The sequence below is a fragment of the Pan paniscus genome, chromosome 3, assembly GCF_029289425.2.
Source record: "Pan paniscus chromosome 3, NHGRI_mPanPan1-v2.0_pri, whole genome shotgun sequence".
NCBI classification, from domain to species: Eukaryota; Metazoa; Chordata; class Mammalia; order Primates; family Hominidae; genus Pan; species Pan paniscus.
Window position 1 is genome coordinate 2,805,996 of NC_073252.2, and position 26,553 is coordinate 2,832,548.

The 26,553-nt window shown below is 47.9% G+C and overlaps 1 protein-coding gene across 2 annotated transcripts in view; it reads left to right on the top strand.

Moving 5' to 3' along the window:
• The first annotated feature begins 81 nt into the window (after nt 1-81).
• Nucleotides 82-26,553, top strand: part of RNF4 (ring finger protein 4) — a 47,228-nt gene continuing 20,756 nt past the window's right edge. The window contains exons 1-2 of one of the 2 annotated variants that reach the window (XM_063603487.1): nt 82-216; nt 21,395-21,560. In XM_063603487.1, the coding sequence (XP_063459557.1) occupies nt 21,552-21,560 (9 nt within the window). In that variant the 5' untranslated portion in view covers nt 82-216; nt 21,395-21,551. Of the gene's footprint in view, nt 246-21,394; nt 21,561-26,553 lie in introns of both variants that reach the window. The other variant, XM_008965493.5, reaches the window with a different exon arrangement.

The window sequence follows — 26,553 nt, forward strand, 5'->3', positions numbered from 1 at the left end:
ATTAAAAAATTTGTCCTTACCCGGCCGACCGCGGAAGTAGAGTAGGCGGGCGGCCAATGGGGACATGATGGGGGCGGAGCCGAGGCCTCCGAAGCGGAAGTGGGTTGCTGTTGAGGCGGCGGCATCTTTCTCGAGGAGCTCTCCTGGGCGGCTGAAGAAGGAGCTTCTTCTCCGGAGTGCGCCGGCGGCGGCGCCTGCGGACCTAACTAGCTCCAGGTTAGGCCGGGCTTTGCGGGAAAGCAGCGGTAAGTCAGGGCCTTGCAGATGCGAGGTTTAGGCAGCTTCGCGGCCTACAGAGGCCTCGGCCCGCGCCGCTTGGGGGAGGCCCGCTGCGCGGCTTGACCCAGCCGAGGCTTTGCAGCCCGGGACCTCGAGCCAGCCCTGGTCGCTCGCACTGCCGTCCGCGCGGGCGCACCGAGCCCGGCTTGGCGCGGGCAACAGAAGTTAGGAGGTCTGCGTCTGGGTCTCGGCTCACCCTGGGGGGCCGCGGCCATGGGGCTTAGTCCCTAGCCTAGGAAGGGAAACTGAGACTCTGGGAGGGGCAGGAACGCCCCCAAGGTCACTTGGAAAGTCGGGCAGGGTGTGCTGTTAGGGGGAAGACCTGGACAGGGTTTTTGTTCCCCGCTGACGACGCCTCCTTTGTGTGTTCGCGCCGCCGCCCCGCCATCGTGGGGCCTGCGAGTTTGCCGGGGTGCGTGGGCCGCGTGGCGGGGCCTTTTGTAGGTCGGGAGGATCTGAGTACGGGTGCGGGCCTGACCGTGGGGGCGCCGAGGTCGCAGTCTAAAACTTAGTAGGGCCTCGATTTCCGGGCGCGCTTCCGGGCCCCGGCTGGTGGTTGGTGGAACGTGCAACTGTGAGGCTTGCGGCCCAGCCCTGCACCGCTCGGGCCCTTCACCGCTCTGGCGCGCCTATAGACAGGTGTATGAAGATTCTCACGACCCGAAACAGAGTTGCTAGTAAACACGGCTTTTACGCCTTTGATCCATCGAGGAAAGAGGGAAAAGGATGGAGCTTGGGCAAGCCGTTTTGGTAGGGATTTCAGCTTTTGTCTTTCACTTGTCGGTTCCCATAGACGTTCACAAACTTAATAATCTTCGTTCTGTTTCTGCACCAAGTTCTTGAGCCAGACGTAGGGTCTCAGCTCTGGAGCCTGGCTTAGACTGTCCAACTGATTGGGGAGACTGAGGTCCAGAAAAGTGAAGTGGTCTGCCCAAGGTCACACAGCCAGCTTTTTGGCAGCAGATGAGGTTAAGTCCTAACTGCAGGATTTGGGTTTTGAATTCATTGACCAGGAGTTTTGGGACCACTGTCAATAAAAGAGACATTGAAGGGAATCTTTTGTTACTTTCTTGGTGATTTGCTTTTTAATGGACAAGGACATATTGGGTTCAGTTTTATCTGTGAGTTTGAGGTGAAATAGAGGCATTCGAGTAGCAAGATATATTGCTGGCTTTTGTATTGCCTGAATTTGAGCTTCCAAAAATCTTACTTTAATACATCGTTTATTGATCTTTTCTTGAATTACTACCTTTGTAAGGACCTTTTGTAAATATTGTTTTCCTAATCTTCATGAAATCTTAATGCCATACGTAAATTATTTCTTTTTATATAATGTATGCACATCTGTGCTTTGTACATAAAATGAGTAAGATTTTTCACTCTCCTCAAGATCAAAGTAGCGTATTTTTGAGGTCTCCTGTATGCCAACCTTTCTGCTTGGAATACAGCAGTAAACAGTCGTGGTGCTGGCCCTCCTGTAGCTGGGTGAGGATGGAGGGAATAAGAGATAACTCATTTTATTGTGTTTTGCAAATACCGCCTTTTTTTTTTTTGCAAGGTGAAGGTTTATAGCAAGGATTCATCAAGCAAGTCTGTGTCAGCCATTTTTCCAACAGCATGTGCTCACTTTGTGTCTCTTGTGTCACGTTTGGGTAATTCACAATATTTCACACTTTTTTTTTTTTTTTTTTTTTTTTGAGGTGGAATCTCACTCTGTCACCCAGGATGCAGTGCAGTGGCGTGTTCTCGGTCTCACTGTAACCTCTGCCATCTGGGCTCAAGTGATTCTCCTGCCTCAGCCTCCGGAGTAGCTGGGATTACAGGCATGTACTACCACACCCAGTTAATTTTTGTATTTTTAGTGGAGACGGGGTTTCACCATATTGGCCAGGCTGGTCTCGAACGCCTGACCTCAAGTGATCCGTCTGCCTCGGCCTCCCAAAGTGCTGGGATTACAGGCATGAGCCACCGTGCCCAGCCCCAAACCTTTTCATTATTACATCTGTTATAGTGACCTGTGATCAGTGTTTTGGGTTACCATGAATAGCACTCATATAAGACAGTGAACTTAATTGGTAAAAGTTGGGTGTGTACTAACAGCTCCACTGACTGGCAGTTCCCAGTCTCTCTCCTCAGGCCTCTCTATTCCTTGAGACACAATATTGAAATTAGGCCAGTCAGTGACCCTACAGTGTCCAGGCAAAAGGAGCAGTCAGTTGAATCTCTCTTACTGTAAGTCAAGTTAAGAAATGATTATCCTTAGTGAGAAAGGCATATCAAAAGTTGAGATAGGCCAAAAGCTAGGCCTCTTGTGCTGAATGACAGTTAGCCAAGTTGTGAATGCAGAGGAAGAGTTCTTGAAATTAAAATGCTACTCCAATGAATACATGAATGATAAGCCAAACAGCCTTATTGCTGATAGGGAGAAAGTTTTAGTGGTCTGAATAGAAGATCAAACCATCCATGACATTCCCTTAAGTGAAAGCCTAATCCAGAGCAAGGTACTAACTCTCTTCAATTCTGTGAAGAGTGAGGAAGCTACAGAAGAAAAGTTTGAAACTGGCAGAGGTTGGTTCATGAGGTTTAAGGGAAGAAGCCACCTCTGTAATGTAAAAGTGTAAGGTGAGGCAGTAAGTGTTGATGAAGAAGCTGCAGCAAGTTATGCAGAACATATAGCTAAAATAATTGATGAAGGTGGCCACACTAAACAACAGACTTTCAATGTAAATGAAACAGCCTTATATGGAAAAAAAAAAATACTATCTAGGACTTTCATAGCTAGAGAAAGGTCAATGCCTGGCTTCAAAGGACAGGCTGATTCTCTTGTTAGGGGCTAGTGTGGCCAGTGACTTAAGTTGTAACTAGTGCTCATTTACCATTCTGAAAATCCTAGGGCCCTTAAGAATTATGCAAAAATCTACTGTGTGCTGATCATTGAAACAGGAAAGCCTGTATAGTAGCATATCTGTTTACAGTATGTTTTACTGAATATTTTAAGCCCACTATTGAGATCTACAGCTCAGAAAAAAAGATTCTTTCAAAATATTACTGCTCATCGAGAATGTGCTTAGTCACCAAAGAGGTCTCATGGAGATGAGTAAGATTAATGTGAACATCTGTTCTGCAGCCCATGGATCAAGGAGTAATTTCAACTCTCAAATCTTACTTAAGAAATGCATCTTGAGGCTGAGCACGGTGGCTCATGCCTGTACTCGCAGCACTTCGGGAGGCCAAAGCTGGTGGATCGCTTGAGCTCAGGAGTTAGAGACCAGCCGGGGCAGCATAGTGAGACCACCCCCTCCACTGCCAGTCTCTTAAAAAAAAAAAAGGGCGGCAGGGGGAAAGAAAGAAATGCATTTTGTAAGGCTACAGCTACATAGATTGTGATTCCTCTGATGGGTGTCAACAATGTGAATTAAAAACCTCCTGAAAGGATATACTATTCTAGATACCATTAAGAATATTTGTCTCCAGGCGCAGTGGCTCACGCCTGTAATCCCAGCACTTTGGGAGGCGAAGTGGGCGGATCACAAGGTCAGGAGATCGAGACCATCCTGGCTAACATGGTGAAACCCCATCTCTACTAAAAATACAAAAAATTAGCCGGTCTTGGCAGCGGGCACCTGTAGTCCCAGCTACTTGGGAGGCTGAGGCAGGAGAATGGTGTGAACCTGGGAAGAGGAGCTTGCAGTGAGCCGAGATAGCACCACTGCACTCCAGCCTGGGCAACAGAGCGAGACTCCATCTCAAAAAAGAAAAAAAAAAGAATATTTGTGATTCATGGGAGGAGGTCAAAATATCAACATCAGCAGTTCACGGTGGCTCACGCCTGTAATCCCAGCACTTTGGGAGGCTGGGGCAGGCAGATCACCTGAGGTCAGGAGTTCAAGACCAGCCTGCCCAACATGGTGAAACCCCATCTCTACCAACAAAATACAAAAATTAGCCAGGCGTGGTGGCACGCTCCTGTAGTCCCAGCTACTTGAGGGGCTGAGGTAGGTTAATCGCTTGGGCCCAGGAGGTGGAGGCTGCAGTGAGCCGAGATTGTGCCTCTGCACTACAGCCTGGGCGACAGTGAGATTCCGTCTTAAAAAAAAAAAAAATAAATTAACACAACAAGAACTTGGAAAAAGTTGATTCTGACCCTCATGGGTGACTTTGAGGGGTTCTAGACTTCAATGGAAAAAGTAACTGTAGATGTGGTGGAAATAGCAAGAGAACTAGAATTAAAAGTAGAGCCTGGCCGGGCGTGGTGGCTCACGCCTGTAATCTCAGCACTTTGGGAGGCCTAGGCGGGTGGATCACGAGGTCAGGAGTTCAAAACCAGCCTGGCCAGATGGTGAAACCCCGTCTCTACTAAAAATACAAAAAATTAGCAGGGCGTGGTGGCACACGCCTGTAATCCTAGCTACTCTGGAAGCTGAGGCAGAGAATTGCTTAAACCTGGAGGGGCAGAGGTTGCAGTGAGCCGAGATCACACTACTGCACTCCAGCCTGGGCGACAGAGCGAGACTCTGTCTAGAAAAAAAAAAAAAAAGTAGAGCCTGAAGGCTGGGCCTGATGGATCACTTGAGGTCAGGAGTTGGAGACCAGCCTGGCCAACATGATAAAACCTTGTCTCTACTAAAAATACAAAAATTAGCTGGGCGTGGTAGTGGGATTGTTACTGCATAGTAATCCCGGCCACTCCAGAGGCTGAGGCAGGAGAATTGCTTGAACCCAGGAAGCAGAGGTTGCAGTGAGCCAAGATCGGGCCACTGCACTCAAGCGTGGACAATAGAGTGAGACTCTGTCTCAAAAAAATAAAAGGGCCAGGCAAGGTGGCTCACACCTGTAATCCCAGCACTTTGGGAGGCCAAGGCAGGCGGATCACGAGGTCAGGAGATTGAAACCATCCTGGCTAACACGGTGAAACACCGTCTCTACTAAAAACACAAAAAAAATTAGCCAGGTGTGGTGGCACGCACCTGTAATCCCAGCTACTCAGGAAGCTGAGGCAGGAGAATCGCTTGAACCCAGGAGGCAGAGGTTGCAGTGAGCCGAAATCACGCCATTGCACTCCATCCAGCCTGGTTGACAGAACGAGACTCTGTCTCAAAAAAAAAAAAAAAAAAAAAAAAGTAGAACCTGAAGATGTGACTGAATTGCTGCAATTTTTAAATAAAACTTGAACACATGGAGAGTTGCTTCCTGTGGACAGGCAAAGAAAGTGGTTTCTTGAGGTGGAATTTACTGCTGAAGGTGCAGTGAACATTGTTGAGATTATAACAAAGGATTTAGAATATTTTATAAACTTAGTTAATAAAACAGTGGCAGAGTTTGAAAGGATTGACTCCAATTTTGAAAGAAGTTCCACTGTGGGTAAAATGCTATCACACAGCATTGCACGCTACAGAGAAATCTTTCATGAAACGAAGAGACAACTGATGCAGCAAACTTCATTTTAAGAAATTGTCACAGTTGGCCCAGTGCGGTAGCTCACGCCTGTAATCCCAGCACTTTAGGAGGCCGAGGCAGGTGGATCACCTCAGGTTGGGACTTCCAGACCAGCCTGGCCAACATGGAGAAACCCCGTCTCGACTAAAAATACAAAAAAATTAGCTGGGCGTGGTGGGGCATGCCTGTAATCCCAGCTACTCGGGAAGCTGAGGCAGGAGAATTGCTTGAACCAGGGAGGCAGAGGTTGCGGTGAGCCAAGATTGCGCCGTTGTACTCCAGCCTGGGCAACAAGAGCAAAACTCCATCTCAAAAAAAGAAAAAGAAATTGTCACAGCTGCCCCAACCTTCATTAGCCACCGCCCTGATCCATGAGCAGCCATCATCAGGGCAAGACCCTTCACGAGCAACAATGTTACAACTTTGTGAAGACTCAAATGATCATTAGCATTTTTTATTTATTTTTTAAGAGAATATCTCCCTGTTGCCCCAGTTGGAGTGCATTGGTGCGATCGTAACTCACTGCAGCCTCCGACTTCTGGGTTCAAGAGATCCTCTCACCTCAGCCTCCCAAGTAGCTGGGGCTACAGGCGCACGCCACCGCACCTGGCTTTTTGTTTGTTTGTTTGTTTGTTTGTTTTTGAGATGTAGTCTCACTCTGTCGCCCAGGCTGGTGTTCAGTGGCGCAATCTCGGCTCATTGCAAGCTCTGCCTCCCGGGTTCACGCCATTCTCCTGCCTCAGCCTCCCCAGTAGCTGGGACTACAGGCACGTGCCACCATGCCCAGCTAATTTTTTGTATTTTTAGTAGAGATAGGGTTTCACCGTGTTTGCCAGGATGGTCTCGATCTCCTGACCTCATGATCCACCCGCCTCAGCCTCCCAAAGTGCTGGGATTACAGGCATGAGCCACCTCGCCTGGCCCACACCTGGCTAATTTTTAACAAAGTTTTGTAGACTGGATCTTGCCCTTTTGTCCAGGCTGGTCTCAGACTCCTGACTCATGATTTAATATCTATGGTTGAGTGATTCCCTACTTCTCATTCTCTTACAGAACCACTCTATAAGATAGTTGTTGTAGTTAGCCCCATTTTACTCTTCCTGAGGCACCGGGAGATCAGGGTCACTTGCCCAAGGTCACACAATTAGTAAGCAGAGCTCAAAACTTCACCCCACCCCTGACTCCTACCTTTGTTCCTTTTGTTAGGCTTTGTTATGTCATCTGCTTTTTTTGTGTGGTGGGAAAGCACATGGCCAATGTTTCTAGAAACTTCAAATAGTAAAAACAAAATAGTATCTTTATTTTTGCTTTCACCGCAGAGGAGTCTGATAATTATCCTCAAGAAAATTTATTGATTCTCAGTGACTGTATTGTATTCCTCAAAGTTATTTTTCCTAAGTTTTCTCCTCTCACCAGCTAAGGGAAGTTGTCCTAGGGCCTAGGCATTTCCCTGTCTGCCACACCTCACCTCTTACTTTAGCCAAACTACTGCTAAATTCTGCTCCTAAATATGGCAGCATTCTGTGTTACCTGCACTAAAATTTGCTTCCCTTGTAAGTACCTTCTTGATGTCTTCCAGTGTTGGTTCTGGCCTCCTACTCTTGCAAGTTGAAAAGTTGAAAATGCCTCAGGTAGAAATGTTCTCTCCTATTCTCCCATCATGATCATCTGTGTTTTTTTGTTTTTTGTTTGTTTTTTGAGACGGAGTCTTGCTCTGTCACCCAGACTGGAGTACAGTGGCACGATCTCAGCACTGCAACCTCTGCCTCCCGGGTTCAAGCAATTCTCCTGCCTCAGCCTCCTGAGTACCTGGGATTACAGGCATGTGCCACCACACCTGGCTAATTTTTTGTATCTTTACTAGAGATGGGGTTTCACCATGTTGGCCAGCCTGTCTCGAACTCCTGACCTTGTGATCCACCCACCTCGGCCTCCCAAAGTGCTGGGATTACAGGTGTGAGCCACCATGTCCAGCCCTTTTCTTTTTTTCTTTCTTATTTATTTATTTATTTATTTTTAATTTAAGAGAAGGTTGTCTTCCTATGTTTCCCTGGCAGGAGTGCAGTGGCTATTTGCAGGTGCAATTATATAGCACAGTACAGCCTAAAACTTTTTTTTTTTTTTAAAGACAGAATCTTGTTCTTTCTCAACTCACTTCAACCTCCACCTCCTGGGTTCAAGTGATTCACCTGTCTCAGCCTCCCGAGTAGCTGGGATTACAGGTGGGCAGCACCACGTCTAGCTCGTTTTTGTATTTTTATTAGAGACAGGGTTTCACTATGTTGGCCAGCCTGGTCTTGAACTCCTGACTTCAGGTGATCTGCCCGCCTCAGCCTCCCAAAGTGCTGGGATTATAAGCATGAGCCACCGTGCCCGGCCTACAGCCTCAAACTTTAAGCTAAATTAATCCTCTTGCCTCAGTGTCCCAAGTAAATGGGAATACAGGTGCTGATATGGTTTGGCTGTGTCCCCACCCAAATCTCACATTGAATTCCTACATGTTGTGGGAAGGACCCAGTGGGAGGCAATTGAATCTTGGGGGCAGGTCTTTCCCATGCTGTTCTCATGATGGTGAATAAGTCTCAAGAGATCTGATGCTTTAGGTCAGGCGCGGTGGCTGATGCCTGTAATCCCAGCACTTTGGGAGGCCAAGGCGGGCGGATCACAAGGTTAGGAGTTCAAGACGAATGTGGCCAACATAGTGAAACCCTGTCTCTACTAAAAATACAAAAATTAGCTGGACATGGTGGTACATGCCTGTAGTTCCAGCTACTCGGGAGGCTGAGGCAGGAGAATTGCTTGAACCCAGGAGGTGGAGATTACAGTGAGCTGAGATCATCCCACTGCACTCCAGCTTGGACAACAGAGTAGACTTAATCTAAAAAAACAAAAGAGATCTGATGCTTTTATAAGGGGGAGTTTCCCTACACAAGCTCTCTTTGCCTGCTGCCATCTATGTAAGGCATGACTTGCTCCTCCTTGCCTTCCGCCATGATTGTGAAGCCTCCCCGGCCATTTGGAACTGGCTTTTGTAAACTTCTTGCTTTTGTAAATTGCCCAGTCTCAGGTATGTCTTTATTAGCATCGTGAAAACAGACTAGTACAGTAAGTTGGTACCAGTAGAGTGCGATGCTGCTGAAAAGATACCTGAAAATTTGGAAACAGCTTTGCAACTGGGTAGCAGGCAGGGATTGGAACAGTTTGGAGGGCTCAGAAGAAGACAGGAAAATGTGGGAAAGTTTGGAACTCGCTAAAGACTTGTTGAATGGCTTTGACCAAAATGTTGATAAGGATATGGACAATGAAATCCAGGCTGAGATGGTCTCAGATGGAGATGAGGAACTTGTTGGGAACTGGAGCAAGGGTCACTCCTGTTATGTTTCAGCAAAGAGACTAGCGGCATTTTGCCCCTGCCCTAGAGATTTGTGGAACTTTGAACTTGAGAAAGATGAGTTAGGGTATCTGGCAGAATAAATTTCTAAGCAGCAAAGCATTCAAGAGATGACTTGGGTACAGTTAAAGGCATTCAGTTTTATAAGGGAAGCAGAGCATAAAAGTTTGGAAAATTTGCAGCCTCCTGTCAATGTGCTAGAAAATAAAATTCCATTTTCTGAGGGGAAATTAAAGCCAGCTGCAGAGATTTGCATAAGTAACAGGGAGCCAAACGTTAATCCCCAAGACAGTGGGGGGAAATGTCTCCAGGGCATGTCAGAGGCCTTCATGGCAGCCCCCCCCCCCCCCCCGCATCATAGGCCCAGATGCCCAGGAGGAAAATATGGTTTCCTGGGCTGGGCCCAGGGTTCCCCTGCTGTGTGCAGCCTAGAGGCCTGGTGCCCTGCGTTCCAGCCGTCTCAGCTGTGGCTGAAAGGGGCCAACATAGAGTAGAACTCAGGCCGTGGTTTCAGAAGGTACAGGCCCCAAACCTTGGCAGCTTCTACATGGTGTTGAGCCTGCCAGTGCACAGAAGTCAACAATGAGGGTTTGGGAACCTCCACTAGATTTCAGAGGATGCATGGAAACACCTGGATGCCCAGGCAGAAGTTTGCTGCAGGGGCGGGACACTCATGGAGAACCTCTGCTAGGGCAGTGCAGAAGGGAAATGTGGGGTTGGAGCCCCCAAGCAGAGTCCCTACTGGGGCACCACCTGGTAGAGCTGTGGGAAGAGAGCCACTGTCCTCCACACCCCAGAATGATAGATCCACTGACAGCTTGCCCTGTACACCTGGAAAAGCTGCAGACACTCAACACCACCCAGTGAAAACAGCCGGGAGGGAGGCTGTACCCTGCAAAGCCACAGGGGTGGAGCTGCCTAAGGCCATGGGAACTCACCTCTTGGATCAGCGTGACCTGGATGTGAGACATGGAGTCAAAGGAGATAATTTTGGAGCTTTGAGATTTGGACTGCTCTGCTGGATTTCGGACTTGCATGGGGCCTGTAGCCCCTTTGTTTTGGCCAATTTCTCCCATTTGGAATGGCTGTATTTACCCAATGCCTGCACCCCCGTTGTATCTAAGAAGTAACTAAATTGCTTTTGATTTACAGGGTCATAGGTGGAAGGGACTTGCCTTGTCTCGGATGAGACTTTGGACTTTTGAGTTAATGCTGAAATGAGTTAAGACTTTGGAACTGTGGGAAGGCATGATTGATTTTAAAATGTGAGGACATAAGATTTGGGAGGGGCCAGGGGTGGAATGATATGGTTTGGCTGTGTCCCCCACCCAGATCTCATCTTGAATTTCCACATGTGGGAGGGACCCGGTGGGAGGTAATTGAATCATGGGGGCAGGTCTTTCCCATGTTGTTCTGGTGATGGTGAATAAGTCTCATGAGATCTGATAGTTTTATAAGGGGGAGTTTCCGTGCACAAGCTCTCTTTGCCTGCCGCCATCCACGTAAGACGGGACTTACTCCTCCTTGCCTTCCACCTTGATTGTGAGGCTTCCCCAGCCTTGTGGAACTGTTAAGTTCATTAAACCTCTTTCTTTTGTAAATTGGCCAGTCTCAAGTATGTCTTTATCAGCAGCGTGAAAACGGACTAATACAGGTGCACACAGCTGTACTGGCCCCCGTCCTGCTTTTAAGGCTTTCTTTGTTTCCTAATTGTGACTGTTTTTACTTGCAATGTAAAGGCTTCATTTCCCCCATCTCTGAAATTATTTTTTTCTCTTTCAAAAACACTCTGCCATCTTTTCAAGGTATCTGCCATCTCTTTCAAGCATGTGATGAGCTTGATAACTTTTGTTGGGGTTCGGTGTTCAGAATGACAAGGGTCTTGCCCAGGCTGGAGTGCAGTAGCACAGTCATAACCCACTTTAGCCTCAACCTCCCAGGGCACAAGCGATCCTCCCATCTTAGCCTCCTGAGTAACTGGGACTACAGGCACGTGCCACCACACCCTGCTAATTTTTTTTTTTTTTTTTTTGGTATTAATATTTTGTAGAGAAGGAGTTTCACCATGTTGCCCAGGCTGGTCCGGAACTCCTGGGCTCAAGCAATCCTGCCTTGGCTTCCCAAAGTGCTGGGATTACAGGCATGAGCCACCATGCCTGGCCCTAGAGCTTGATAATTTCATTCATTCATTCTTTTTTTTTTTTTTTTTTTTTTTGAGACAAAGTCTCAGTCTGTCACCCAGGCTGGAGTGCAATGGCGCAATCTTGGCTCACTGCAACTTCTGCCTCCCGAGTTCAAGGGGTTCTCCTGCCTCAGCCTCCTGAGTGGCGGGGATTACAGATGCCCACCACCATGCCTGGCTAATTTTTGTATTTTTAGTAGAGGTGGGGTTTCACCATGTTGGCCAGGTTGGTCTCAAACTCCCAACCTCAGGTAATCTGCCCACCTCGGCCTCCCAGAGTGCTGGGATTACAGGTGTGAGCTCAGACCTTGATAATTTCAGTGAGGAAAAAAAAAAATCTCATTTACATGTTTGTGCCAAGTGCTGTACTAGTGGGTGGGGACACCATGATAAGTATTTGATAAGTTATGTTTCTTGATTTAAGGGAGTATAGAAAGAATGGTTAAGTCAGGACTAGGAGGAGTGAGAGAAATGGAAGCAACCTTTGAGGTAGGCCTTGAAGAACGAGCAGAAATTCCCTAAAGCAGGGTGGGAGTGGCAGGACCAACCTGGCCAACTTTGGACCTTCTTTGAGGTCCAAAGTCAGGTACTTTGAACTGACTTCCAGGATACCTGGAGTAAAGTACAGTTCTGTTTGAAGTGTTTGTTTGGAAAGATGAGTTTGTTCCAGTGAGGTTGCTGTATTAGAGAACCACTTGAGAGTTTGCTGCCCACAGTGTCATCTGTGAGAAATATTAGGTGAACGCAAAAAGTTGAGGCCAGCTGAACCAAGCCATGTAATATACACACCTTCCACATAGATCAGTCACCTCAGTTGACTTGTATGTGAGCCACATTTGTGTCCATCTGATGTTACAGCATTCACTCTCTTTGCCTCCCCTTCTCAATAACTCACAATCTGTAAACTGTCTGAGGCCCGCTTCCACAGAGCAAGCTTCAGGCCTTTTTCAAGGTAAAGTATCACAGTTACTTGTATTTCTTAACCATTTCTCATGTGTAGAGCTTTACTACCATTTTCACTAGATTGTTTTGTGTGTGTGTGTCACTGACAACATTTTTCAGTGTTGTGCCCTAATTCCATTTTTCCTCACAAATGGTGGGTTTTTGCATAGCAAGATGCTTTTTTATTTTTTTTAAGGAACACATATGTCCGTAACTGCAAATGAACCCAGAAAAGTGAGGACGAGTTGGGAGGGGAGGTTGGTATGATATAAAGACTTTGACCTATGTTCTGTAGGCAATGCTTGTGATTATTTGGGAGCAATACTTGCAATATTCTTGGATATTTTGGAGCCTGGTGATTCTTTGCATTACCTTGCGGCACTTTTAACTTCCTTGGACCTCCTCCTCCTGCTCTCTTCTGCCTTTCTGTCTCCTTCAGAGCATTCCTGTTGTGCGTGCCTGCTTTTATCTTCCCTGGGAGCCAGTGATTTTTTTGACTTGCATGTGTGTTTTTGTGTTTTTTTAAAGACAGAGTCTCGCTCTATCACCGAGGCAGGAGTGCAGTGGCATGGTCAGGGCTCACTGCAGCTTCAACCTCCCAGTCTCAAGCGAGCCTCCCACCTCAGCCTCCCAAGTAGCTGGGACTACAGTCGTACACCACTATGCCCGGCTAAGTTTTTGTATTTTTTTGTAGAGACAGGATTTCCCCATGTTGCCCAGGCTGGGACACTGATTTGTTAATTTACTTTCTAGGTAAAGTGTTGAAGGAGAGTTGAAGAGGGTCTAGATTAGGTCTTCTGGATGCTGGATTTCTCCACCAAGATGCAAGCCCCTAGAGAGTTGAGTTTGTCTAGCCCTTTGGTGACAGCTTGTATTGTCCCTTAGCCCACAGATGCATCTGACTAAGAGTAGAAGAACATGTCTCTGTTTAGGAGCCCGGAGCCAGAGACAGTGCTGTTTGATATTAGGCCCCCTCTGGTGTGCCCTTCGAGAATTCCCATTGTGGGGCACTGCTCAGTTGCTCCCATCTGGTATGGGTCAAATAATCAGATTTGTGAGTGTCTCACAACCATCCCTGTACCCCAGCCAACCCTGGGTTCTGAATACAGTAGAGGCAGCTAAGCTGCTAGCTGGTCTCCAGCAGGCTCTGTGCTCAGTGGCCATCAACACCAGATAGCTTGGCAAGCCTGCCTCCTGTGCTGACTGTGGGCCCTGGGGAAGTGTGGAGGATGTTGACGGCCTCTAGCATCTGAGGTACATCTGCCCCTCGGCCTCCGGAGGAGTGGATCCTTAGGTTTCCTTCATTATCTTACCCTTTCTCCTGGCTCCCAGAAATTACCTTGTTTTTGTATGAGGCCCCAAAGCCTAGGCCATCTTGGCTGATAGATGTGAAAGCCCTTTGCTCCTTTCAGGCCCCTGGGGATTTTGGTTGTAGCCTGATTGCTGGTGGCAGCTTAATCGGGGCCATAAGATAATTTTATGGAAGACCTGGTTACTTGGCATCTGAACAAGCCTCATTGCCTCTCTGAGCATAGTCTGCTACTTTCTGCTTTGATCAAATTCATTCCTCTTGTCCCTGCAAACCTTCAGGGGAGGCCAATGTTCAAGGCCCCTGAGCCTTAGGAATAAATAACTCTGGGTGAGAACTGCCTGTCATTGGCTCTGTGCCGGCTTTCTTCAACCTCCTCTGAGTCCTGTTCTAAGTGTAAGCCGTTGTGATTAGCTACATCCTGCCAAGTCTGTTCTGGAAATGAATAAAGCCCTTGCTGAGAGCCGGAAACATTGGTTCCAGTTCCTCCTGGGGTGAAGGTTTGTTTTGCCTTTATTTAATAGCACTCATACCTGTAAGAAGAGACATGCTCTCCAGCCCTTCTGATATAATACCTATTTATTACTTGATTTGTTGATCATCTTTCCAGCTAGGATATATGCTCCATGGGTAGTTTTTTGTTGCTGTTTCCCATTCCATTCCTATCCCCCGGAGCAGTGCCTTACCCAGACTAGGCACCTGTGAATAGTTAGCAAATTAGTTGATAGAGCTGCCTTCTGGGTGCTAGGACCCATACTGGGTGTTTCATTCAGCGGTCACTGGTTCCACAGAGGTGAGGTGTTCTACTCAATTAAAGATGTGGACACTGAGGCACAGAAGGCAAGTATTTGTCCAAGGCTGTAGGGCTTATTGGCCAGCCACATCATTGCTGACCGCTTAACCACATACCCTCATTTGTATAATGAGCAAGAGGCTCATATTTCTTTTGAGTATTAAGGTGTGGTTATTGATATGACTGAGGGTATCAAAGTTCCGTTTAAGAGGTGTTTGTGAACAGGTGCAGTGGCTCACACCTATAATCCCAGCACTTTGGGAAGCCAAGGTGGGCAGATCACTTGAGGTCAGGAGTTGGAGACCAGCCTGGCCAACATGGCAAAACCCCATCTCTACTAAAAATACAAAAATTAGCCGGGCATGGTGGTGGGTTCCTGTAATCCCAGCTAGTTGGAAGGCTGAGGCACAAGAATTGCTTGAACCTGGGAGGTGGAGGCTGCAGTCAGCCAAGATCACACCACTGCACTCCAGCCTGGGTGACAGAACAAGACTGTGTCTCAAAAAAAAAATTATTTGTTTTTATTGATTTTTATTTATTTATTTATTTTGAGACTGAGTTTCACTTGTTGCCCAGGCTGGAGTGCAATGGTACGATCTCGGCTCACCTCCACCTCTTGGGTTCGAGTGATTCTCCTGCCTCAGCTTCCCGAGTAGCTGGGATTACAGGCGCCCACCACCACACCCAGCTAATTGTTGTATTTTTAGTAGGGGGTGGGTTTCACCATATTGGTCAGGCTGGTCTCGAACTCCTGGCCTCAGGTGATTCCACCCCCCCCCCCCCCCCCCCCCGCCTCGGCCTCCCAAAGTGCTGGGATTACAGGTGTGAGCCACCATGCCTGACCCAGGTCTCTTATTTTCGGTGGGTAATTGTATCAGACTCTGCCTCCCAGGTGGGGTTTGAGGGTTCTGTGTTCCTGGTGTAGGCCTGGGCTAAACAGAAGAGCTTCTCGTTAGAGCATCTCCCTGTGGACTGGCTGCAGAGTTACGATATCATTCTGGTTCTGCTGTGCTCCCCGCTGCCCCTTTTCAGCTGACTCTTTGCTCATAGGAATACAGTGGTATGAGATAGGGTCATAGAATTTGGTTCCAGTCTAACACTCTTCCTGTTTCCTGCCCGCCTGTATGTCTCTATCCGTTAGCAGACTCCTTTATGTATGATAGAGACACATGCACATATGCATACACGGACAGTCCCTGACTTACAGTGTTTTATTTAGAATTTTTCAACTTATGATTTATTGGGAGTTAGCCCCATTGTACGTCAAGGAGCATCTGCACATCGTATACATATATACCATGAATACACATAATTATATGTCACACTCCTGCTAGAGTGGGGGGGGGTCAATATCTGAAGTGCTTATAATAGCTTTATTGGGGGGGACCTCTAAGAATAACAGAATAATTACTTAGACCTTAAATAATAAATCTATAAGAACGAAGAAAGCCCCGAAGCCCTCCCAACTTCCATCCCGTCAGTCACCTCTCTGTCCTATACTCTGCCACTACCCCGAGCCTCATGGCTTTCTTCTCACCTGGGCTACCCTGAGTCTCCTCCTTGGTCTACAGTCTGACTTGTTCAGTCTCCCATCTGTTCTCACCAGACACAGGTGACATGGTCTCTAAATGCAGATCTCAACATGTCATCTCTGTCCCAAAACCCTCGATGGCCCTGTCCTGAGGGTGTAGTCAGTGAGGCTTGTTACGAACCCTCGGCACCTTTGTTGTCCTCCACACAGTGTTCGTGTGGGACATCCCTGCTCCCTTCCGCCCACCCCACCCACATACATTGTTTCTTAACTAACTCCTCCTGTCACTTGAGGCCCCATTCAGCACTGCTTCCTCTAGACAGCCCGGCTTGATCCTCAGCGCGTTTGGGCTGGGACTGCGACTCCTTTGCTGCTGCTTCCACTTGCTTAGGTCACCAGCGTCCCACTTCCGTGTTTGAGCTCACTGGCCGCCTTTCAGTTCCCCAGCCTGTGCATTGCAGCTGTTCACTGCTTCCTCCTCCTTGAAGAAGGAGGTTTTGTCTGAGTGACAGCTCCAGGTTCTCCTAGCTTTGTTTCTTTTAAATTCTCTTTTACAGATTCTATCTACCTGCCTCCCCAAGTTTTCACACATTCTGAAATCTCTACGTCCATCCGAGTTCTCACTCTTGAGTTTCCAGCTACCTTGGGCCCTTTCTCCCTGGGTGTCTCACACCCTGCTTTTCTAAAACTACACTCAGCACCTGTTTCTGTTCTCCCTTCCCTCATTGGGTTTTATGGCATCATTCTTGCAGAGTAAGAAGCTAGATACCTTGGCATGAGTTGTTTCTCCTTTCACCTTGGAAGCTTTAGGAATACCTAGCATCCGGCTCTCCTGACCATCCCCAGTTAGGAATGACCACTTCTCTACCCCAGCTCCTCTTTTCTCAGTGGCAGGGGCGCCATCAACACCCCACTCTTACCCTCATTTATTCCTTCAATAAATATGAGCATCTGCTTTGTGTAAGGTCTTAGCTAGGTAGAAAGTAAATAGAGCCTTGTCCTCGTAGCGCTTACCTAAGTGAGAGCATACTGGACGAGAGACTGGAGGATGGTGGGGCCCTTTCCTGAAATGGAGTATATGTTGGCGGAAGGAGGAGGCAAGGGTTCCCTTTGGAACACACTAAATTTGAGAAATCTGAAAAATCACCGTCAGTGTTCCCGCTAGTTTCTGGAATTGATGTATTTGATTCTGGCACTAACATACCTATTTGAGGGTGTGGGTTTTGGTATCAGACTGCCCTGGTTTAAGTCTAGGCTCTGTTTACTAGGTGTGGACGACTTTGGGGAAGTTACTTAACTTTAATCCTTAGCTGCTTCATGGGTAAAATGGGGAACATAACAGTGCTTATTTCCTTACTGGGTGATGTGAGGAGCACATGTGGTGATATTAATATTTAGGAAGCGCAGTGCCTTGTGCAGATGCAGAGAAGGCACCTCTCAGCTGTTGTTAGTTTTCTTATTCCATTGGACTCTCACCTGCATGATCCAGAACCCTTTGTAGTTGGTGAGGGCTACTTTCCCATGACCGCTAAGGTCTCCATTCACTCTGCATTTCTACGTCCCCACCACGCTGGGATGCTCTGCTGGAAATGCTCCTGTCTCACCTCAGTGCCCTGGTGAAATCCAGCCTCTTGGTGGCTTATCCCCAAGACCAGCCTTCCAAATTCCTTTGAACTCTGACTCCTGACCCTTACTAAACCCAAAAGAGAGAGAAAAACAACCAGATTTGGGGTGAATTGCCGTATGGGCCAGGGCATGGAGAATGAGGGGGCTCCAGAAAGCTTCCCAGGGAAGTAGTAATGGTCTAGCTGGGCCTGCAGGGATGCAGGAGGCTGGTTTCAGAGTGGTGAGGGGTGTGCAGGCCAGGACAGCCACAAGGCACATCTTCAGCAGCCGTATTTGGAAGCCTCAATATCAGTGAAGTGGGAGGAGAGAGGCTTAGGAACAGCCTGGGTGTGGACATGAGGTGTTTCCCTTTGCTCTGCAGGCTGATTTCTCTGTCTTCCTTTGTCAGTAGCTTCTCTTTTCTAAATTCTAAGACACGCTATTGATGTGGCGGGGAGAACAAGCCCCTATATCATAGATGTGCACCCAAATGTAAGATATTTCTTGAGATCAGAAACATTCGTGGATATGAGAACCCAGGACATGTGGTGGATCTGGGACTGTCGTGTGGTCTGAATGATCTTGTGAGTCCTAAGGTGATGTCGAGGCACCTCCCACCTCTGTTCAAACCAACTAGACAGTCTTTGTCCTAGCCAGAGCCTCTTCCCTGAATGTCTGTTTAAAGTTGAACACTTACCAGGTGAGGTGTTGCTTTGAGAAGCATTTGTGCTTCCGGGCTGGAGTGCAATGGTGCAGTCATGGCTTACTGCAGTATTGACCTCCTGGGCTCAGGTGATCCTCCTGTCTCAGCCCCTGGAGTAGCTGGGACTACAAGTGTGCACCATCACATCTGGCTATTTTTTTAATGTGTTTTTATTTTTATTTTTTGAGACAGAGTCTCTCTCTCTGTTGGCCAGGCTGGAGTGCAGTGGTGCCATCTTGGCTCATTGCAACCTCCACCTCCCGGGTTCAAGTGATTCTTGTGCCTTAGCCTCCTACGTAGCTGGGATTATAGGCGCACACCACCACACCCGGCTAATTTTTGTATTTTTAGTAGAGACGGGGTTTCGCCATGTTGGCCAAGCGGGTCTTGAACTCCTGATCTCAAGTGATCTGCCTGCCTCAGCCTCCCAGAGTGCTGGGATTATAGGCATGAGCCACTGCCCAGCCTCATTATTTTAATTTTTTTATAGAGACAGGATCTCACCATGTTAACCAAGCTAGTTTCCAATTCCTGGGCTCAAGAGATCCTCCCTCTTCAACCTCCCAAAGTGCTGGGGTTACAGGGCATGAGCCACTGTGCCTGGCCCATTTGTGCATTCTGTTGAGAGCACCCGTAGTCCCATAGTATGGGCCAGCCTAAGGAGATGCAAGTCACCCTTTATTAGAGTGACACAGTGAAGGGGATTTCCCCTCTAAACCATTGAGGTCAAGCTAGAGAATGAGGCGCTCAGGGAGTGAGATACAGTATGCCATTTTCTCAGAACCAGACGACCAAGTGCTGAAGAAAATGCTCAGCTCAGCTGGGACGGCGGTCCCTTTGGGCATCTCCTGAAAAACCTACTCTGGCCTCCCTTTCTCCTCCTGTACTTCTTGCACACTTAGTTCCTAACTTCGTTATAGCTGCCTGCCAGCACCCTCCTCACCCTTCTGCCCGCCCTAGATTCTGCACAGAGGCTGTGTTTGCTCATTGCTGTATTCCCAGGGCAGGGGCTGTACTGTGAATGAGGCGGGGAGGTATGCATCCTTTCTTAAAGCTGAGTGGGAGGACAGACGTGGTGGCTCATGCCTGTAATCCCAGCACTTTGGGAAGCCGAGGCAGGTGGATCACCTGAGGTCAGAAGTTCGAGACCAGCCTGGCCAACCTGGTGGAAACCCCATCTCTACTAAAAGTAGAAAAATTAGCCGGGTGTGGTGGCACATGCCTGTAGTCCCAGCTACCTGAGAGGCTGAGGCAGGAGAATCACTTGAACCTGGGAGGTGGAGGTTGCAGTGAGCCCACTGCACTCCAGTCTGGGCAACAGAGTGAGACTCCGTCTCAAAAACAACAACAACAACAACAAACTGGGTGGGATGTGATATCACACAGCATTTTAGGGCTTGAGCAGAAGGTTGGAGCTGGTCACTGGGAAGGTTTATTTGGAGAGACTGCCAACCTGGTGCTGTGGGGCTGAGTGTGGTGATGGGTATGTGTCAGCCCACAGACACTGAGCCTTTCCAGTGTGCCTGCACTGTTCCAAACACTCTCTTGTAATAACTTCTGGAATCCTCACACACCATTAAGGTAGGTGCAGTTCTGTTCTATAGATAAGGAAATGGGGCACAGAGAAGTTCAATGCCATGCCCCAAGGTCACAGGTTGGGGTTTGCAGGTGCCTGGATTTTATTTTCATTTTTTATTTATTTATTTTTTTTTTTGAGACGGAGTTTTGCTCTTGTTGTCCAGGGTGGAGTGTAATGGCATCATCTCGGCTCCTCTGCCTCCCAGGTTCAAGAGATTGTCCTGCCTCAGCCTCCCAAGTAGCTGGAATTACAGGCATCCACCACCACTCCCGGCTAATTTTTTGTATTTTCTAGTAGAGACGGGGTTTCACCATATTGGCCAGGCTAGTCTCAAACTCCTGACCTCAGGTGATCCACCCGCCTTGGCCTCCCAGAGTGCTGGGATTACAGGTGTGAGCTACTACACCCGGCCGATGCCTGGATTTCAATCTCAGTTGCCTGGCTCAAGAGATGTGCCCTAATTGCAGTGCCAGCCTGGCTCCACACACCATGCTTAGGAGTTAGGCCTTGATAAGGAGCCAGGGAAAGTTGCTGCGGCAAATGTTTCGGAAAGATGGCCTGGCCTGGCAGTAGGGTAGATGGGCACCCAGGGACAGGAGACCCAGCATGAGCAGGCATGGTAATGGTGCACAGGAGGATGACACGGCAGCAGCACTGGGGATGCACAGAAGGGTGGATGTGAGAGCGTTTCTGTCGTTTCCGCCACCTGGATCCCTCTCACCTGTGTCTGTTTTGCAACTCCATCTCATTATGCTACTTCAGTACGTTCCATGGTGTGATCTCTGGAACAGCAGCACCTGGGAACTTGTTAGATACGTAAATTGGAGGGCCTAGCAGGCTGTGCTTAACGAGCCCTCTGTGGGGGAGCCTGATACAGGCTCATGCTTGAGAAGCACTCGCCTAATCTAAGCCACTAGCACCCAGCAGTGGGTGGCCACAAGGGTCTTGTCCTTGCTTTGGCTCTCTCTCAACCCTCAGCCTTGCCTGTGTTCAGGGCTTTGTGGCTCCATTAACCATGCGCCGCTGACCCTGAGTTTACCGTGGTCGGCCTCGCTTCTCAGTGAAGTCCACGGGCCTCGCAGCCTCTGCATCTGGTGATTTCTCTGCCTTTCCTCAAAGCTTCTGCTTGGCTGCCTAGTCCACAGCCTCCCGATTCACCGTTCACCGGGTCCCAGCAACAGAAGTCTCAGCTGGACACACAACATGCTTTAGAGTGAGTGGCTCTTGTCTTCTCAACTCCAGACGGCGACAGTGAAATTGTGGGAAGAGCCTGAGGCTCTGAGCTCTGGCCTCAGAAGCTCTGTCCCTTCCCTTCTGGTTCCTGAGGAGTTGGTGTGGTCATGTGTGGCAGTCCTGACTCACACCTCCTCCCAGCAGTTAGCACAGTACCTTGCCAAGGTGGCAGGAGCCAGGAAGAAGAGTAGGAGGTGGCATAATAATTACAATTGCAGGCTTTGGGATCAGGAAGTCCTACATGCGACAAGAATGCTTACTTCCTAAGATGAATATAGGATTAAGGATGTCATTGCGTGAAATAGTAAGCAAATAACCTAGGGACAGGAAGGACCAGTACATTATTGAGCTCAGCTTTGTTTCAATGATGTAAGTGGCAGTATTTATCAAATTAATATCTTTGTTTTTCAGGACTTGAAAATACTGGAAATCTGTCCGGATCCAAATTATTTTGCAAGCCAGATGAGTAACCAGAGGGCATGAAAGGTTGAGAACATTTGACTTCCCTGCAAACCTTGGTATAGATCACTTCCTTTTCTGTAGGAAAGGAAAGGCACCAAAGAGCACAATGAGTACAGTAAGTTTTATCATCTCTTAAATTTTTAATTTTGTAGGGCTAATTAACTACCTTATTCCTTGTAGCACATTAGTGAAAGTGAGTTCCATAATGTCACTTCTAAGTAACCCCACTTCTTGAAGGAATATGTATAGGAGCTTTCTGGTGGTTACATCAGCTTACTTACCGACATTGAGCTACATTCTAGTCATAAAGGGCAGTGCCCTGAAGACAAAAGGCTGAGAAGGAATAGCTTAGGGTTTGGTAATCTCAGACCTTCACAACAGTTGTCAGTGTCATAGAAATACTAAAACTTTTTGCTTTTTAAAATTGTTTGTAGACTGGGCATGGTGGCTCACGTGTAATCTCAACACTTGGAGGCGTGAAGGTAAAAAGATTACTTGAGCCTAGGACCAGCCAGGGCAACATAGGCCCCATCTCTACAAACAAACAAAATTTAGCCAGGCGTGGTGGGGCGCACCTGTAGCCCCAGCTACTTGGGAGGCTGAGGCAGGAAGATTCCTTGAGCCCAAGAGTTCAAGGCTAGCTATGATCACACCACTGCATTTCGGCTGGATGACTGAGTGAGACTCTATAAAAGTATTTGCAACCCAGTTTTCTGTTTTCCCGTCTTGTTTTGTTTCCCTGTGACATTCTTGGTTCATTCAGTGTGAGCATGGTAGTAATAATCCATAGTGAAAAGTTTCTTATATTTACTGACCAAAGTTGATTCGTCATTATAATTACTGTTTAGCGCTTTTGTTTGTTTGTTTTTGAAACAGGGTCTCGCTCTGTCACCCAGCCTGGAGTGCAGTGGCCCGACCTCGGCTCACTGCAACCTCCACGTTCTGGGTTCAAGTGATTCTTGTGCCTCAGCCTCCCGCATAGCTGGGATTACAGGCATGCACCTCCCCGCCCAGCTAATTTTGTATTTTTAATAGAGACCAGTTTTTGCCGTGTTGGCCAGGCTATTTTGGTTTGTTTTTTGAGATGGAGTCTGTTGCCCAGGTTGGAGTACAGTGGTACCATCTCGCCTCGCCGCAACCTCCGCCTCCCAGGTTCAAGCGACTCTCCTGCCTCAGCCTCCGGAGTAGCTTGGATTACAGGCACCTACCACCACACCCAGCTGATTTTGTATTTTTAGTAGAGACGTGATTTCACCATGTTGGCCAGGCTGGTCTCAAACTCCTGACCTCAAGTGATCTTGGCCTCCCAAAGTGCTAGGATGACAGGCATGAGCCACCGCACCCAGCCGTTTTTATTTGTTTTTAAGAGACAGGGTCTCACTCAGTCTCCCAGTCTGGAGTGCAGTGGTGTGATCATAGCTCACTGCAGTCTCCAACTCCTGGAGTCAAGCAATCCTTTCACCTCAGCATCCTGAGTAGCTGGGATCATAGGCATGCACCACCGCACCTGGCCAATTTTTAAGAAAAAATTTTTAAGAAAAAATTGGCCAGGTGCGGTGGCTTATGCCTGTAATCCCAGCACTTTGGGAGGCCGAGGCGGGAGGATCACGAGGTCAGGAGATCAAGACCATCCTGGCTAACACAGTGAAACCCCGTCTCTACTAAAAATACAAAAAATTAGCCAGGCATAGTTGGCGGGCGCCTGTAGTCCCAGCTACTCAGGAGGCTGAGGCAGGAGAATGGCATGAACCTGGGAGGCGGAGCTTGCAGTGAGCTGAGATCGTGCCACTGCAGTCCAGCCTGGGGGACAGAGCAAGACTCCATCTCAAAAAGAAAAAAGAAAAGAAAAATCATTTTTGTAGGCATGGAGTCTTACTTTATTACCCAGGCTGATCTTGAACTCCTGGCTTCAAGCAGTCCTCCCACCTAGGCTCCCAGAGTGAGCGACTATACCCAGACTGTTTAGAGCTTTTATCACATCTGTGAGACAGCTCTGGTTAGGTGTAATTCAGGTGTCTCCTGGAACCCCTTGAGCTCTAGAGGAGATTACCTGAAGGTCCCCCTGTCCCAGTTTATTCCCTACTGACAGAGTTCTCACTGCAAGTTTGTTCAAATGATCTAAACTCAAAACATCTGTTGTCTGAGATCCTGAATTCCTTGTCAGACAGACCAGATGTGAAATAGCCTGCTGATTTCTTCCAGTGCTCCAGAAGTACTGTGAATGGTATGGGAAGATGGATGGTGGGGACAGGTGAGACTGAACAAACAGCTGTCAGAGGGAACAGTGATGGAAATGCTGGTCACACCCTCTGAGCCTTTTGGGTCCTCACCCTCTTCTGTTACTTCCTGGCCGCCATTGTGCTCCAGGGCCCACTTTTGATGGTGATACACAAAAAAGCCCACTTCTTTGACCTCCCACCTTGGTGCTTCACCTGCAGGTTACCATGTAGCTCACCTATGGGGAAATAGGTGCTCTAAGCCTTAACCCATCTCTGCTTAGGCCAGATCAGAACAGGCAAAACAATGTAGCCTTTTGTGCATGTGTGTGAAGAAATTGGTTAAAATTCCTGAAAGTTACGGTGTGGTTATAGCTTATGTGGTTGTGATTGGATGGTCAGTTTTCACCGAAAGTTATGGACCTGTGAGGGCCCTGCTAGTGAAAAGGAAGAGAGTTATGACCAGAATTATGGGAGGGCCAGAGGGGAGAGCTCTGCAGATATTCCTGGATTGATTGAGCCTGTCTTGAGTGGTGCAGGGAAGCTACTTGGGAGGAGGAGGCTCAGAGACAGCAGAGTGGGAGGGTGAAGGATGTCCTCAGGAAGGAGGTGACATTTGAGTGGGTTCTGGAAAGCTGTGCAAGAATTGGCCAAGTAAAGAAAGGGAGGGACAGGCACTCCAGGCAGGGAAGAAGCTCTGGTTAAAGGCATGGAGGGGTCGATAGAGCAGGCAGGAAAGAGGATTCCTGGGGTTAGGGAGGGGTGGGGACATTCCTGTAATTATCCGTGAGGGGAGATTTTGGGTCCAGGACCCATGGCTGCTTTCTTGGCTCCCTCAGTGGGGCCCAGAAACCACACAGGTAGCTGTGGGACATGGAGGTCTGCTTAGCAGTGTCTAGTAAGAAAGACTTGGTCTGCTACAGGCTGGGCATGGTGGATCACAAGGTCAGGAGTTCGAGACCAGCCTGGCCAACATGGTGAAACCCCGTTTCCACTAAAAATACAAAAAAATTAGCTAAGCACAGTGGCGGGTGCCTGTAATCCCAGCTACTCGGGAGGCTGAGGCAGGAGAATCGCTTGAACCTGGGAGGCAGAAGTTGCGGTGAGCCAAGATCATTCCACTGCACTCCTGCCTGGGCAACAGAGTGAGACTCCGTCTTAAAAAAAAAAAAAAAAAAAAAAGACTTGGCTACAAGGGAAGGAGGCTATATGAGGACAAAGGACATTGTCAAAGAGAATGGGGTAAATATTTTCATTTATTTATTATTATTATTTTGAGACAGAGTCTTGCTCTGTCGCCCAGGCTGGAGTGCAGTGGATGCAATATTGGCTCACTGCAACCTCTGCTGCCCGGGTTCAAGCGATTCTCCTGCCTCAGCCTCCCGAGTAGCTGGGACTACAGGTGCATGCCACCGCGCCCAGCTACTTTTTGTGTTATTAGTAGAGACGGGGTTTCAGCATCTTGGCCAGGCTGGTCTTGAACTCCTGACTTCGTGATCCACGAGAATGGGGTAAATATTAAAGAGTCCTAAGTGTTTGAAATGCTTGTTTTCTGGTGCTGTAAAGAAATAGCATTTGAACGTAAATTTAATTTTTTTTTAGCAAGGCCATTTTTATACTTTCTGCAGAAAGGGTACACTCACCAGTAGTTTTGCCATGAGAATACATTGAATAAAGGAGACAGGGTTATTTATAACTTGATGTGTTTACTCTGCTGCTGTGTCCGGTTTTTATTGGCTGGAACAGGACCTCACATTCTGTATTTGTCCCAATTGGCTAGCAACTTAGAACTTTTTTTTTTTTTTTTTTGAGACGGAGTCTCACTCTGTCGCCCAGGCTGGAGTGCAGTGGCATGATCTCGGGCTCACTGCAAGCTCCACCTCCCGGGTTCACACCATTCTCCTGCCGCGGCCTCCCAAGTAGCTGGGACTACAGGTGCCCGCCACCACGCCTGGCTAATTTTTTTTGTATTTTTTAGTAGAGACGGGGTTTCTACGTGTTAGCCAGGATGGTCTCGATCTTCTGACCTTGTGATACGCCCGCCTCAGCCTCCCAAAGTGCTGGGATTACAGGCGTGCGCCACCACACCTGGCCAGAACTTTTGAAAAGAGGCAAAGGCAGAGGAGAATAAAGGAAGGAGGAAGTAACTTGTGGAATGCTGAGAAAGGTAAAAATAACCTTTAAATAAGGAAGAGGAACAGGCTATGACCTAATGCTTGCTTGGACTAATATAAGCATGCCAGGGCAAATATTTAGGCTAAATTGTGGGAGCTAAGAATATAAAGTACATTGATTTCTTTATTATGGCTAGCAGATATTTAAGAATGTTAGTACAGGTCTTTGAATAAATTTTGCTTTTAAGAGAAGTTACTATTTATTTCTAATTAGATGGGGAGGAAAGTCTTTGAAGAGGAACCTCTACTTTACTTTTTACATAAGCAACCTGGTGGCTGCTGGGGAAACCCTTAAAACACTGGGCAGTAGAACTCCACTGAGGTTAGTGTCAGCTCCCTTGAGGCCAAGAGCAGCTGCTCACTTGGGAGTTTTCGCTGCTGTCGCTTGGCCTCTGGGCCCTCCTGGGGCTGGTTCTGTGCTCCTTAGTCCGTGGGAAGTTACTAGACCCAGCTTCATTTCCAAAACATCTCAAGCTGCCATTTGATAAGAGTAGCATTGGAACACAGAATCAGGCTTATCCCTGTTGCCTAGAGAGGGCTTGGCTGGATGGTGGGTGTTCCTGGATCTTGTATGAATCTCTCCTGCAATATCTGGTCCTTTCAGAGTTTCCTGGGACAGATTGACCCTAGTAAGGCTAAGGAATTGGGATAGTAGTAGCATCTTCCGTCTTTGCGCAGTACTTTACATACATGATCTCATTTAGACCTTATAACAGCT